At 46.3% G+C, this 13,630-nt stretch overlaps 1 protein-coding gene and 1 pseudogene across 3 annotated transcripts in view; both read right to left on the reverse strand.

Moving 5' to 3' along the window:
- The window catches only part of LOC147027613 (uncharacterized), a 54,806-nt gene extending 53,792 nt beyond the window's left edge, over positions 1–1,014 (reverse strand). For 2 of the 3 annotated variants that reach the window (XM_085877147.1, XM_085877145.1), the window contains exon 1: positions 426–963. In XM_085877147.1, the coding sequence (XP_085733273.1) occupies positions 426–445 (20 nt within the window). In that variant the 5' untranslated portion in view covers positions 446–963. Of the gene's footprint in view, positions 1–425 lie in introns of all 3 variants that reach the window. The other variant, XM_085877146.1, reaches the window with a different exon arrangement.
- A 536-nt stretch (positions 1,015–1,550) lies between these two features.
- On the reverse strand, positions 1,551–6,281 carry LOC147027615 (uncharacterized; annotated as a pseudogene).
- Positions 6,282–13,630: the final 7,349 nt, after the last annotated feature.

The following is a 13,630-nucleotide window of genomic DNA, read 5'->3' on the forward strand; positions in this document are numbered from 1 at the left end:
TAACGAATGTAACGTGTTAGATGGGGTGGTGTAATAGACGCCGAGTCAAACGACGGTGAAACCCAGATTTTATATAAATCTTGAAACCTCTTTAAACACTACAACACAAATCACACGTGGTAATTTGCTACCCGCACTTAAGATGAGCATCAGCAATTTGTTCTGGGTACTGATTTGATAACCCGCCAACTCTTAACCAACACACATCACTTAACATCCACCAACGACCGGTATTGGCTGAGGGGACATCCGGCTTAACATGTATCCGATGGACCGAGCACGCAATGATACCTCGCCGTACGTGCGAAACACCAGGACGGCAGTTTATAGCTGGGTCTGTATTCAAACTGGGTCGGTTTATGTTAAACTCGACATGAAAAGATAAAATTCACGAAATGTTGTGACAATGATACTGTGTGAGGTACCTTCGTTGTGTTTTCCTCATAAGTAGATTAATCTTGAAGGCAACAAAGTCCGTATTCAGGGTAAACTTCTGGAGCTGAAGAAAACATGTCCAACACTGCCAGCAATGCACCTGGAACCAATTGCGTCAGTGCATTGTGACGTCACAATTGACAGTTCTTCTTCCTCATGCCAGATTCGCACTGTCATATCAGCCCAGCAGCATTAAAAAAAAAACAGAAAAATCGTGAAAAAATCAAAAAAACTTTAAAGAAAGTAATCGGCACAGGACGTGTTTTCTCGAGGTCTCGACGTCGTACACAATATTAGAGGCCGAGCAACGCGCGAGACGTAATGACGTCACATACGAATAAACGTAATGACATCACAGCGTGCCGTCATCATATTGTCGTTGGCAGTTGCGCATTATTCGACAAAATAGCGCCGACCTGGAAACAACTTAATTCATAATTACCCTGCGCTCGCTTCGAGGAAAGCAATGTTTGAAGAGAACGATCGTTTTATTCAGACGCCCGAATTATCATGACGTCAGACGCCCACGACCGCATACCCATAATGCACCGCGCCCCGAAACTCCCCGCTTCATGTCCGAAAGCAAACGCAAAACCAATGTAATACCATTACATATCCCTTTCCCCACAAGGACAAAAGTAATAAAGTGAAAACAGCAACAAATACGATCGCATTACATCTCCACAACGTGTCATTCGTGTGAGGTAACTGAAGAAGAGGAAGAAGAAGAAGAAGATGCTGGTTAGTGACGTCAGCCTGGTTTCCGGAAGGAGTATCAACAACACGTTTGACGTTGGTCCCTGATCGGAGCGCGCGTCGTTTGGCGCCAAGCGCGCGCAGCTGTCATGTGATATGGTGGGAACTGAGAGAATCATTGGACTAATTTACTCCTTCACTTCTTGTTTTATCATTTCTGATTTACTTATTAATGTGTCTTGTTTATATTTGTAGTGGCTGCTTCAGCTGAGCGAATTAAAGCCTCGAAACGGGACACGGTTTCTTTCTTCCATTATAATTACATCATTATATATTTAAGATTAATACAGTTTATCCAAACCTGTTAACACCGGATAACCAAGGTCTATAAACACAAACATCAGATAAACAAAGTGTGTTTACAGATCAAGATGGCGTGGTGTTTTCACAGCTCGGCCACACCTCGTGTGGACAGTTGTCAGGTTCTGTGAAGGAGGCAACACGTGACTAGAAGTGGCACAGCGTTGGGGGGAGATTGACCAACGATCTCTGCCCTGGTAGCGTGAGTGACGTCATTTCCGGTCATGGTCTACAGGTTCAACACCAGACCTTCCAGATGGTTCACTGTTCCCGCTCACTGTGGGTTCAGAAATCTTGTTTTGGGTCGAGGATCGATTGATGGGACACCGCGACACACGCTCGGAGCTCCTGAATGTGAAATTCCGTTGCGTCGGAGTGTTTGACCATTTGGTGGTGCAAGCAAGGATGACCGTGGCTCTTCATACATGGAGATAACCGTGCCTGGCTCCCAACAATGAGTGTTGTGGTTCTGAACGTGAACTCGTTGTCCATGGTACAGCAGGACATTTTGTGTGCCTGAGCATGCCTGTCATGGTGGAGTTTTTGTGAGTCTCAGCGCTTCTCCAGCTCCTCGTGGAGGAAGTTGGCATCATCGTCATGCATGTAGCCGATTCTGGTTGGTACTCGTGATTTGACTTTTCTGCCCATTAGCAGTGTGACCACTCCTCATTTTCATCAATGCCAAGGTGTGCCAATGAAAAAAGCCAATAATTCACAAGGTTTCGGAAAAGCAGGTCAGGTATGGGAGCATGTGCCAGAAAAGCGCGTCGCTGCGTCCACTTTCCGCCGGTACTCCAGGGGCCTCCGTCTGGCCATCCCCCAGGCAGATGCCAGGCCCATCCCCATCCCCATCTCCTTGAGATGATGGTCAACCTGCTGCAACCATGAGGCACGTGGTCGGCCCACTGGCCTCCTCCACTCATGAGACTCCCTTGCTGAGAGAATCTGGTGAGCAGGATCAGCGTCAGGAAAACGAGCCACATGTCCATACAGCCGCAGCTGACGCTCACGGACTATGCAGGTAACAAATCTCATCCGAGTCTCTCTCAGCAACCGCTCGTTGGACACAAAATCCGACCAGCGATAGCCAAGGATTCTCCGAAGAGACCTGGTACCAAAGGAATTAAGTCTCCGTCTCAGATCCTTGGTCAGAGTCCAAGTCTCGCACCCATAGAGCAAGACTGGAAGTACCAAGGACCTGAAGACTCGGACTTTCGTCCTCCCGCACAGATACCGGCAGCGCCACACCCCATGATCCAGTGAATCCATGACTCCCCAGGCCTGACCCAGACGTCTATTGACCTCCGGCTCACAACCTGCGGAGACATGAATATCACTGCCAAGGTAAGTGAATCTATCCACGACCTCAACATCCTCACCACAAACAGACACAGACAGGACAGCAGCATCCAAGATGTCACCGAACGCCTGGATCTTAGTTTTGACCCAAGAAATCCGTAATCCCAACGGCTCCGACTCCTCATTCAGCACCTCGAGGGCCCCCAAGAGGATGTCTAAAGTCTCCGCAAAGATGACTGCATCATCTGCAAAATCAAGGTCCGAGATCTTGACATTGCCAAACGAAGCACCGCAACTTGATCTCTCCGACATCCTCCCAAAAATCCAGTCCATACAAGTGCTGAAAAGTGTGGGGGCAAGTACACATCCCTGACGAACTCCAGTAACAACTGGAAATAAGTCAGAGATGGTACCACCACACTTCACAGCACTCTCAGTACCAGAGTAGAATTCAGACATCAGATCGATCAGTTTTGGTGGCACCCCACGAAGACCAAGAATCCTCCAGAGGACATCCCGATTCACTGAATCGAACGCTTTACAGAGATCAACATAGGCTGCAAGCAGCCCCTGCCGAAACTCTCGTCTGCGTTCGGTGAGGATACGAAGTGCAAGGATACGGTCAATCGTTGACCTCTTTGGTGTAAAGCCTGACTGCTCTGGACGCTGGTGCTCAAGCAGATGGTGGCGAACCCTATCAAGAATTATCCAAGCAAAGACTTTGCCCGGCACTGAGAGCAGCGTCACCCCTCGGTAGTTGTTGCAGTCTTGGCGATCACCCTTCCCTTTCCAGAGAGGGACAACAAGGCCCCTCTTCCAGTCAGTTGGGATGATGCCTGTGTTCCAGGCAGAGCACAAAACTGCATGCAACGACACGAGTGCAGCATTTCCACCAGCCTTGAGAAGTTCAGCATGGATGCCACAGATCCCTGGAGCTTTGCCCCGTTTCAACTGGTTCACCGCAGCCCGTGTTTCCACAAGCGATGATGGACCACAGTTGATTCAAGGGTCAGCAACAGGGATTGTAACACCCTTGACGTCCAACTCGACAGCTGGGGGATCAGCCTGGTACAACCGCTCAAAGTACCGGCCCAGCGGGCCTTCACTTCAGACTCCTCTGTCAAGAGCCAACCACTCTCTGCTCGAACTGCAGTGCTCCGAGGGATGGGCTTGGATGAACGTAATGCGCGAATTCCCCTGTAAGCGGGACGAGAATCACCTGTCCACAGGTGATGCTCTACTCCCTCACAGATTCCTCGCACATAGGCCTCCTTGTCCACCCTCAGTGCACGTACAGTTTTACGCCTCAGCTCCCTGAACAGCTCAGCTCTGCCATTCAGCCTGGCCCTGCGACTCTGGTCAATGGTATCCAGTGTCCCTTGAGAGACAAAATTCTTCTTTGCCCTGCGGTGAACTCCAAGGCATCCACCGGCAACATCAAGGACGGTGGTCTTGAAGGCGCTCCACAACTCTTCAGGACCCCCCAAAGCACCCAGACCCCCCAAGTGTCCACTCAGCCTGTTCGCAAACTCCTCAGCAACTCTGTCATCCCTGAGCTTGGCAACATCCAGCCTAGGATGGGATGGTAACATTCTCCAGGATTTAAGGTGCAGCTTTAGAGTTGCTACAACAAGCCTGTGGTCAGTATTGAGGAACTGAGCACTCCGGTAGACCCTGCAGTTCTGGATCATCCTCCAACGACCGTCAATGAGGACATGGTCAATCTCCTTTGCCACACCGCCAGCGTTGGAATACCAAGTCCAGCGATGAGCTTGTGGGCGCTGAAACCATGAACCAGCCACCCTAAGTCCATGACTTCTTGCAAAGTCAAGGAACTTAGTGCTATTCTGGTTCATAGTTCCTGACCCATGGGGACCAACACACACCTCATAACCATCCCTATCAGTTCCAGTCGATGCATTGAAATCCAACAAGACTAGAAGTGTATCTCGTCTGGGGCACTGATCAACCACAGACTCGAGTGTGGCGTAGAATGCATCCTTCACGGTGAGATCACTCGCCTCAGTCGGAGCATAAACAGAGACTAGGGAAATGACACCTAAGGAGTGACGAATCCTTAATCTCATAATACGCTCGTTGACCGGTGTTACCTCAATTATCATTGGGGTCAGCTTATTGGACACAGCTATAGCAACTCCTTGGGTATGGTAACCATCAGAGCGACCAGACCAATAGTAGGTGTAACCACCCACCATTATCTCGCCCCAATCCGGTCTCCGAACCTCAGAGAGAGCTGCAATCCCGATGTCCAAACGCTTGAGCTCAGATGATAACAGAGACAGGTGATCATCCTCTCTTAGGGATAGGACATTCCAGGCACCCACCCGAAGGGACCGCCTCAGATTAACCCAAGGAGACCGCCGTCTGGTGGACGACACCTCAGCACCACTCCGACACACTCTCCCGCAATCTGACCCAGGGATGTTACCCCGTGGTTTCCCTCCTATCATCAAAGATTGGGGGTCCCAAAGGCTTTGCCCCAATCCCGTCATCCGGTGAGCTGCCCTGCGAAGGGAAGCTGCGCAGGAGGTACTCCCACGGAGTGGGTTTTCAGATTTTTTTGCGTTTTTGCGTTTTGCGGAATGAAGCGTTTCACGGTGGCCGGAGTGCAAATCCTGCCACCAACCTCCTAATAAGAAGTAACCCAACTGCAGGAGGACGTCCGCAGACACAGTTGGGCACTAGATATGGATGGCCGTTGGCTCACAAGGAGCTCCTCCGCCCTTTGACAGGTTTTGTTTTTAATCCTGCCGGGTGTCCATATCCAAACACCCTCCTCACCAGAAAACCTGGTGGGGGAAACGGTTTAGTCGCCGACAACCCGACCATGGAACAGGTGAGTACAGGTTTACATGGTACCTGTAGCATGGTCACAGATCGAACCTGACCTGACTTCGGAAAAGCGATGATATGAGAATAGAAAACCTATACGCCAAGAAAACCGATAGAAAACCACGACGCCAAGGTGAACAACGAATAGCCAAGATCTTGTGAAAAAAGCCAAGGAGTGGTCACACTGGCACTGCCCATTAGCAGTTGATCAGGACTTGCCATGTTGTAGCTCACTCTGGTGAAACGCCAAACTAGTAGTAAAAGATAAAAATCGTTTCCTGCACTTTTTGATTTACCGAGGATGGATTTCACCGTCTCAATTGACCCTCAATGAATCCATTTGATTTTGGGGATGTTGGGGATGACGTGATGTGATCAAAGTTCCATTTCCCAGCAAATGAACGAAATTCCGTGCTGGAGAAATGAGGACCATTATCGCTCATAAATGTATCAGGAATTCCAAACTCAGAAAATATCTGTCCCAAGGTTGCAATAATCGTGCGGCTGGGGGCATACTCGGGCAGTTTGCGTGACAATAGGGAATTTTAAATAATAACCTGCGATGACAAGCCGCTGAGTTGCATCAAAGTCGAACAGGTCACATCTGACTTTGCTCCATGGTCTCAGCGCAATGTCATGTTGTTGTCGTGCTTCAGGCAGCTGAGATTTCCGATGTCCCTGGCAGGTAGAACAGCAGTGCACAATCCAATCAATGTCCTCGTTCATGTTATACCACTACACAGTGTCCTTCACCGGCAGTTTGGTTTTCACGTGCCCAAAATGGCCTGAGTGGAGTTTCTGTAGAATGTCGTTTCTCATACTCTTAGGTATAATGACTCTCTCACCTTTAAGAATTACAACATTTTCAAATTGACAACTCATCTTGAAAACTACATGAGGTCCTAAGAGCCTCTGGGAGGTCCTTCAGACGGTCTAGCCATCCACTGATGATAAAATCTCCAAGGTCACTCAGGTCAGAATCGCAAAGTGTTTCCTGTTGTAGCTGAGAAAACTTCTCAGAAGAGAAGCGGATAAAATCCACACACAAGTCCAAGTCAATTGTAGTTGTATTGAGTGGACTTGGAAGGCAGGATAGGCCATCGGCAAGCTGATTGTCTGCCCCAGGGTGGTACTCCATTGTAAAACTAGAACGGACACTCATAGAGCGCATACCTACGCCGCCACTACTTTTTTTGTTCTTGGTATGAGTGTGGGGAACTGGTTTCATATGAATGGTCTTATGACACAAACCACATATCTATAATGTCATGACCCCCCCCCCCGACTTTCGGGGGCTACGGACTAAACAACAATCAACTCACGTTGTTTTGGCGAGTCTTCACTCGCAAGCTCGGTGAATACAACGTTTCAACAAGAGAAGGTAATCTCGTTTGATGCTGGTTTCATGCAAATCGAATAAGAATTGACTGAGTTATGCCGAAAACCGCATATTTTTCAAGGGTGTGACCCCCCCCCCCGACATTTTACCCCAACCGGTGACATGTGTTATGACGTCATTGTGTCACAAGATTGGGCATTAAATTCTGAACATTTTGGTGCTGGGTTCAGGTAAAGCGGACAAGAATTGACCGCGTTATGACAAAAACCGCATATTTTTCAAGGTCGTGACCCCCCTGACCTTTGACCCCTAACCGGTAACAAGAGTATGGGCGTCATTGTGTCATATTGCATATCACAAGATGAGGTGTTGAATTCTGAACATTTTGGCGTTAGTTGCATGCAAATTCAATAAAAATTGACCGTGTTATCGTAAAAAGACGATTTTGACCTTTTCGTGACCTTGACCTTGACCTTTGACCCGAACGATCCCAAAATTTAATCGAATGCTTCCTGGCTAATAACCAATCATCCCACCAAATTTCATGCAATTCGGTTTAATACTTTTTGAGTTATACGAATCACAAGAAAACAAACAAACAAACAAACAAACAAACAAATAAATAAATAAATACATACATACATACATACATACATACATACATACATACATACATACATACACGCCGACCAAAACATAACCTTTCGCAGAATGCGAAGGTAATCATACCCTTGGAGTCTGACAAGCATTCGTTGCAATATCGGTGGGGTGGCAATAAATGGCTTGTCAATGATCATCAGCAATGGTTCATGATCAATGAGCACAATGAAACTGTGACCATACAGGTCGGCAAGGGAAAATTCATTGCCAAGCACATTGGCCAATAGCTCGTGCTGATTGCAAGCGTAACGTTGTTCAGTATCTGTTAGGGTTTTGCCTGCATTTGCCACTGGCTTTAACTGGTTTCCATGGACTTGAAGAAATGCTGCACCAAGGCCTCGAAGACTGGCATCACATTGGAGGCAAACAGGCTCCTCTGGGTGATAGTAGTGAAGAAGAGATGTTTCCGACACCTCGCTCTTCAGATGATCAAATACAATTTGATGGTGCAGCTCCCATAGGAATTCAGAATCCTTTTTGAGAAGGTCTCTGAGAGTAGCAGATTTCATACTGAAGTCCTTGATGAAGCGCGACAAATATGTCATTGAAGCCGATGAAATGTTGAAGCTCGGCTTTGTTCTCGGGTTTTGGAATAGCTCTCAGATCTTAAACCTTCTGCTAGTCAGGCCGTATTCCTTGTCTACCATAAGTATTACCAAAGAAGGTGATGCTGGCCGTCTTGATGTAGCATTTGTTTGAATTGAAAACAATGTCTTCATGTCATGCTGTTTCCATCAGCTCCTTGAGGTGCTGGTCACGCTGCTCTTCAGTGGCGCCAAAGACAGTGATGTCATCTGCAATGCCAACTGCACCTTTACAATCCTGGAGAATATGGTCCATTTCCATCTGGAAAATGTCCTGGCTTACTCACCTAGTCGAAAAGCGATCATTGGAAACAACACCAGTCTGCTGTGGTCTGAAATATAAGACGTTGGCGATCCCCATCGCATGGTCTTACATGGTCCGTGGCGATCCCCATCGCATGATCCCCATCGGTCTTACAGACCAGTACCCTGACTTGGCATCAAGGTTTGAGAAGTATTTCACTGCTGCAAATTTGTGATTGAGTTCTTCCGTTGTAGGTATTTTGTGATATGGATGAATCAGGGTTTAATGGAAATGCTTTGGGTCCAAAGAAATCCGAATATTACCGTCTTTTTTTTGTGTTACGTATGTGAGAGCGCTGACCCACTCAGTCGTTCCTCGATATGCCATGTGAGTCCCTATAGAACGGTCTCATCAAGTTTTGATTTAATTTTGTCCTTGAGAGCAATTGGGGTTCTCGGTGGTGGATCAACATGTGGTGGCACATTTGTGTCCACAACAAGCCTGAAGTTTTTGTAGTTTTTGTATTTTTGAGGTTTGATTGACTTGAAATTAATAAAATTGTAGGCCAGAATTTTTAAATTCTAAACTTGGTAGCACTCTCCTCCAACACCTGTATTTGCTTGTGGTTTATGCACATCTCCTTGAAACGTCTATAATGCAATGTTTTAAAAATTTGTTTGTTGAAATTCCCCCAAAACAAGGGTGAAAGCTACTTTAGGTTATTGGGTTGTGTACAGTACGGATTCCAGTCGGTAAATCATGTACGTACTGATAGTAGTGTGGCCGAAACTGAAAAAGGGCTCTATTTAAGGAGATACCCCCACCGGAGGTATAACGAGCTGGGATTGTTCTCGTTTTAACCGTCTGGATATTTAGTTTTTGAAAAGTGATGTTGTAGTTACAGCAACTGTGTACAACATGCTGAATTAACCCCTTGTTTGCAGAAACTTGTGAAAAAAATGGCCTTTTCAATTATTTGCATTTGATGAAATCAGCGTTGTTAATTTTTACCACTGGTAGTTATACATATGTCTTTCATTGAAATAGACATGTCGCAATGCATTTTATGAGGTTTTACGCTGCTTGGGGTTTAAGGGGCCAAAATATACCCCAAATTTGGCAATTTCAACCAAGATGAAACAAATTTTCTTGCATGTGACCAGCAATACATGGTATAGCAGTACCAGACCTCATTTGTTTCTTCACCTTGGATGTCTCATTGATATAAAAATCTGTTTAAGCATGGGGGAATGGGTACAAGAATGGATAATTAACCCCCTGTTTGCAACAACGCAAAGAACTGTGCTCATAACACACTTAATTACATGGAGCTGTCTATGTGTCCACTTCCATTTCATCATCTCCTTTGGGTTTGTTAATCTGACTTTCACAGTCTGTAGAAAAACAAGCATCTATGCACTATAGTCCAGCAAGCAAGCAAGGATGCTTCCTCCCAACACACAGTCTTTATCAGCACAGTAGAGATGAGTCAGGTCTCAAACCTCAACTTGAGCAGGTGCCTGAGTGAACATCATCTGAGTGATGCCTCCATCATCACAAGCAGATGAGCCATGGCCAACTGGTTCGATCACTTCTTGGTTATGGATGTGACTCTCACACCAAATCTGCGTTTGGTATTTAGCATGAGGGACATGCTGTTTGAAGGAATCCTCCATCGGGGGAAGCATTGATGCTGACTTGTCTGTTGTCGCAGCCATGATGTAGCGCAACTCCTCAAGGGTATCAACGTCTTTCCACTTCTTCCCTTCCAAGAGTAGATCTTAGCTGTGAGCTGCAGTGACACTGTCGTCTAGGTTATCCTCATGGACGGTCTTTAACTTTGATAGAATGCCTATATTTTTCTCCAGTTTAGAATAGGCAATCTTGCCTATTCTTTTCAATGAGCATGTTGTATTACATCCTGTCAGGGCATGGACAGCAAGGAGACGCCCACAAACTGTCGGGCCAAGTTCGTTTGCAATCAGATGTACTGGAATGTAGCGCTGCTTTCCCGAATATCCAGCATACATATACACCTGGTCAGTTAATTGTCCTCTGCTGAAGCAGTAGATTAGTAAGACTTAAGATATCGGCATCATTGCAACGAATTATGATCCTATCATGGTCCTTTGACAGACTGCAAGCATGCAGGATCATCTGAGTGTCAACTTCCTCCTGGTTAAAATAAAGACTTTCAAGGGATGACACACCAGATTGGGTAATGGCCTACACAAGCTTTCCCTCACTGAATCCTCCTGCCAAGATGATGTATTTCCCACGTGGAATATATTTTGCTGCATGCTCCAAGATGTAACGCGAGATATATTTGCAAGGCTTGCCTTGTTGCCTATTCCTTTTAGAAACTTGCGGTAGTTTGGAACTTGTCTGCTCCCCTGGATCTAATACGTAGGTAACTGTGAACCAGAAGAACCTCATTGCTCTCTTTCTGTTGTCTTGATTGACGACCCATTATCGTTGCGATCAAAGATAATTGTCACACAGCTCAACTCCAAAGACGGGTTCCTAAGAAGTTGAACTGTTCATTTCTGAACCACTTCTTACGAATCCTTGAATGTTCTGAACTGCTGAACTTATTCTCATTCAGCAATTGAACCATTGCCATGCCATCGATGATATAAGCGGATGAAGTGGATGCTGGTATCTGTGGCAACTCTGCTGAAACCTCCAGACAATTGGAATCAAGCCTCTGGGCAAGGTCAGCTTTGTTGGTCTTTCTCATTGTTCCATCATCATGGAAGAGTGCTGGTCATACTGCAGCCACTTCGTACTGGAGGACGTTCCTCAGGTCTACATCACGACTCCTGGAGACTGCTAGAAGCCTTCAAAACAACACCTCCATGTCAATTCTCAGGTTTTGATCCTTGTCATTTGGGAGGGCTTTCTTCATGTCCGCAAATGTTGACACCGTGCACTTCTTTAATGTTTCCCAAAAACTTTTTGTGGGGTCATCTCCAAGTTGTTCCCTGACAGTCAGCAAACATAACTTTGCCCCCTGTCTTGGATGCCCTTCATTGGATCCTCAACATGTTGTGATGCCATTTGACCTGCGGTGATGTTCATTCGACGGTCTGGAACATCATCTCGGTCAAATGGATCTTGGCTCTTGACTATAAAGGGATTCCTTCATATCTTGCACATCCTTTCTGTCCTTGTTTGAATGAGAATCTGCTAGCTCTTCACGCAGCTTTCCCTTACTGCCAGAGTTACAAAGTCCCTTGAAAGCCTCTGCATATTCACCCATGATGTGTCATGTCATAAGCCACCGTAACAGTGCGCCTTTATGCAGAGTAAAACCAATCATGCCTCCCTGGCTCTTTGCCTCGCAATTTATCATTCGTTGCAGAACTTTATCAGTCAGAACGCAATTGAAGACCCTGGTCGCTGACCTACACACGACAAACCCTCCCTCCATCATGTGGAAATACATCAGTGGCTCTTATTCTTCTAACTATTTCATATCTGCGATGTACACTGTGGTGTATCGGGCAAAGTTGATCCGCCCAGCAAGGACGAAATACGGGACAGTTTCCATCACAGCTTGAATATGCATGAGGAAGTTTGCCTGCCGATCTGCTCATAACAATCGCAGCAATATGTTCCCAGAATCTAGAAAGCTATCCCAGTAGCTGCGCGTTGTCTTCCTTCTTTTCGAAAGAGAGCTATTTCATCCAACATGGACTGGGGGATCACATCCTCTGCTTTCTGGCAAACGGTGGTACAGGCAGTCACATCCTTGGATTTAAAGGACTGCTCAAGATCGTGTACTAGTTGCTTGGTTTCATCGGTCAGCCATGGCAAACAGGTCTTTGTGGCAAAAGCCTCAGCTGAGGTCAGGAACATGTGTGACAGTGATTCGTGTGCCAGTTGGACACCACGGATTCCACAGGCATACCGCTTTCTTTGGAACATCTGGTCAGCTGTCGCTGCTGCATATACATCTGATGAGGTTAGGATGTTGTGAAGTCCACCATCTCTGAATATCTTTCCAATGCTTGCCAGGAAAGCCTTTGTCGGATGCATTTCTTCCTGTCTCATCGTTACTTTGCTCACCAGAGGTTCCGGCCTGCTCTGTTGTGCCTTGCTATCGATTGCAAAGTCTGCTGTAACGAGTATGTGGTGCTGCCCCCAACACTTCAAATATGTGCATCAGTCTCTACAAAATTGTAAAGATGGTGAGGCATTGATGAAGGGAAGGTCTCGCATCTTTGCAACTGGGACATAGTACTGTGGCCAAAACTAAAAAATGGCTCTAATTGAGAAGATACCCCAACTGGAGGAACAACAATCTGGGGCTGGTCTCATTTTAACCATCTGGCACTGTTATACCATGTATTGTTGGTCACATGTTATAAAAATTTGTTTCATTTTGGTCCAAATTGCCAAATTTGGGGAATATTTTTGGCCCCTTTAATCGGCTTAAAACCTCAAAAAAATATATTGCTACATGTCTATTTCAATGAAAGACATGGGTTTAACCACTAGTGGTAAAAAATTAACAGGGCTGATTTCATCAAATTATTTAATAATTTTTAAATTATTTTAATATGAATTAAAAAAAAAAATTATTTTAATTTAATAATTTATTTGTAGTAGTTATCCAAATCGGTATTTTCTGTGCTGTACTGAATTGGGAGATGCTTAGCAGGCAGACACGAAGCGGAGGAACAGTCGAGCCGGGCTGTGTTGCACGAGTGCGAGCGCGGGCGTACTGTGCCCGCGGCTCCCCTTTATTCCGTACGCGGTACACTCACGAGCCGGCCGACTCCAGCATTACTGCAACGCCTCAGACGGCGTGCACACCTCATATCCCTTGCCGACCCCCACGGCCACTCCTCCACCATCACGCCCATCATGCATCATCATCATGCCCCTCCCCATGGGCATGACTACACCACACTCCTCCCTCCTAAAAGTATGATTATTAAATGATCAGTATTATAAGAAGCATAGACAACACGAAGAACCTCGGTATAATAATCATGCAAATAAAATGAAAACAGCGAAGTATAACAGCACATCACATCATATAATGCGTGGAAGCGAGCTACTGGAGAAGCACAGCAGCACGACTCAGCAAACCCGCCCACAGGCAGACCTGAAACAGATAAACCTTTCGAGGCCGGACCCCCGCTGTCTGGA

This window comes from Eptatretus burgeri, chromosome 4 (genome assembly GCF_056783735.1).
Source record: "Eptatretus burgeri isolate ZD-2024b chromosome 4, Ebu_testis_v1, whole genome shotgun sequence".
Classification (NCBI taxonomy): Eukaryota; Metazoa; Chordata; class Myxini; order Myxiniformes; family Myxinidae; genus Eptatretus; species Eptatretus burgeri.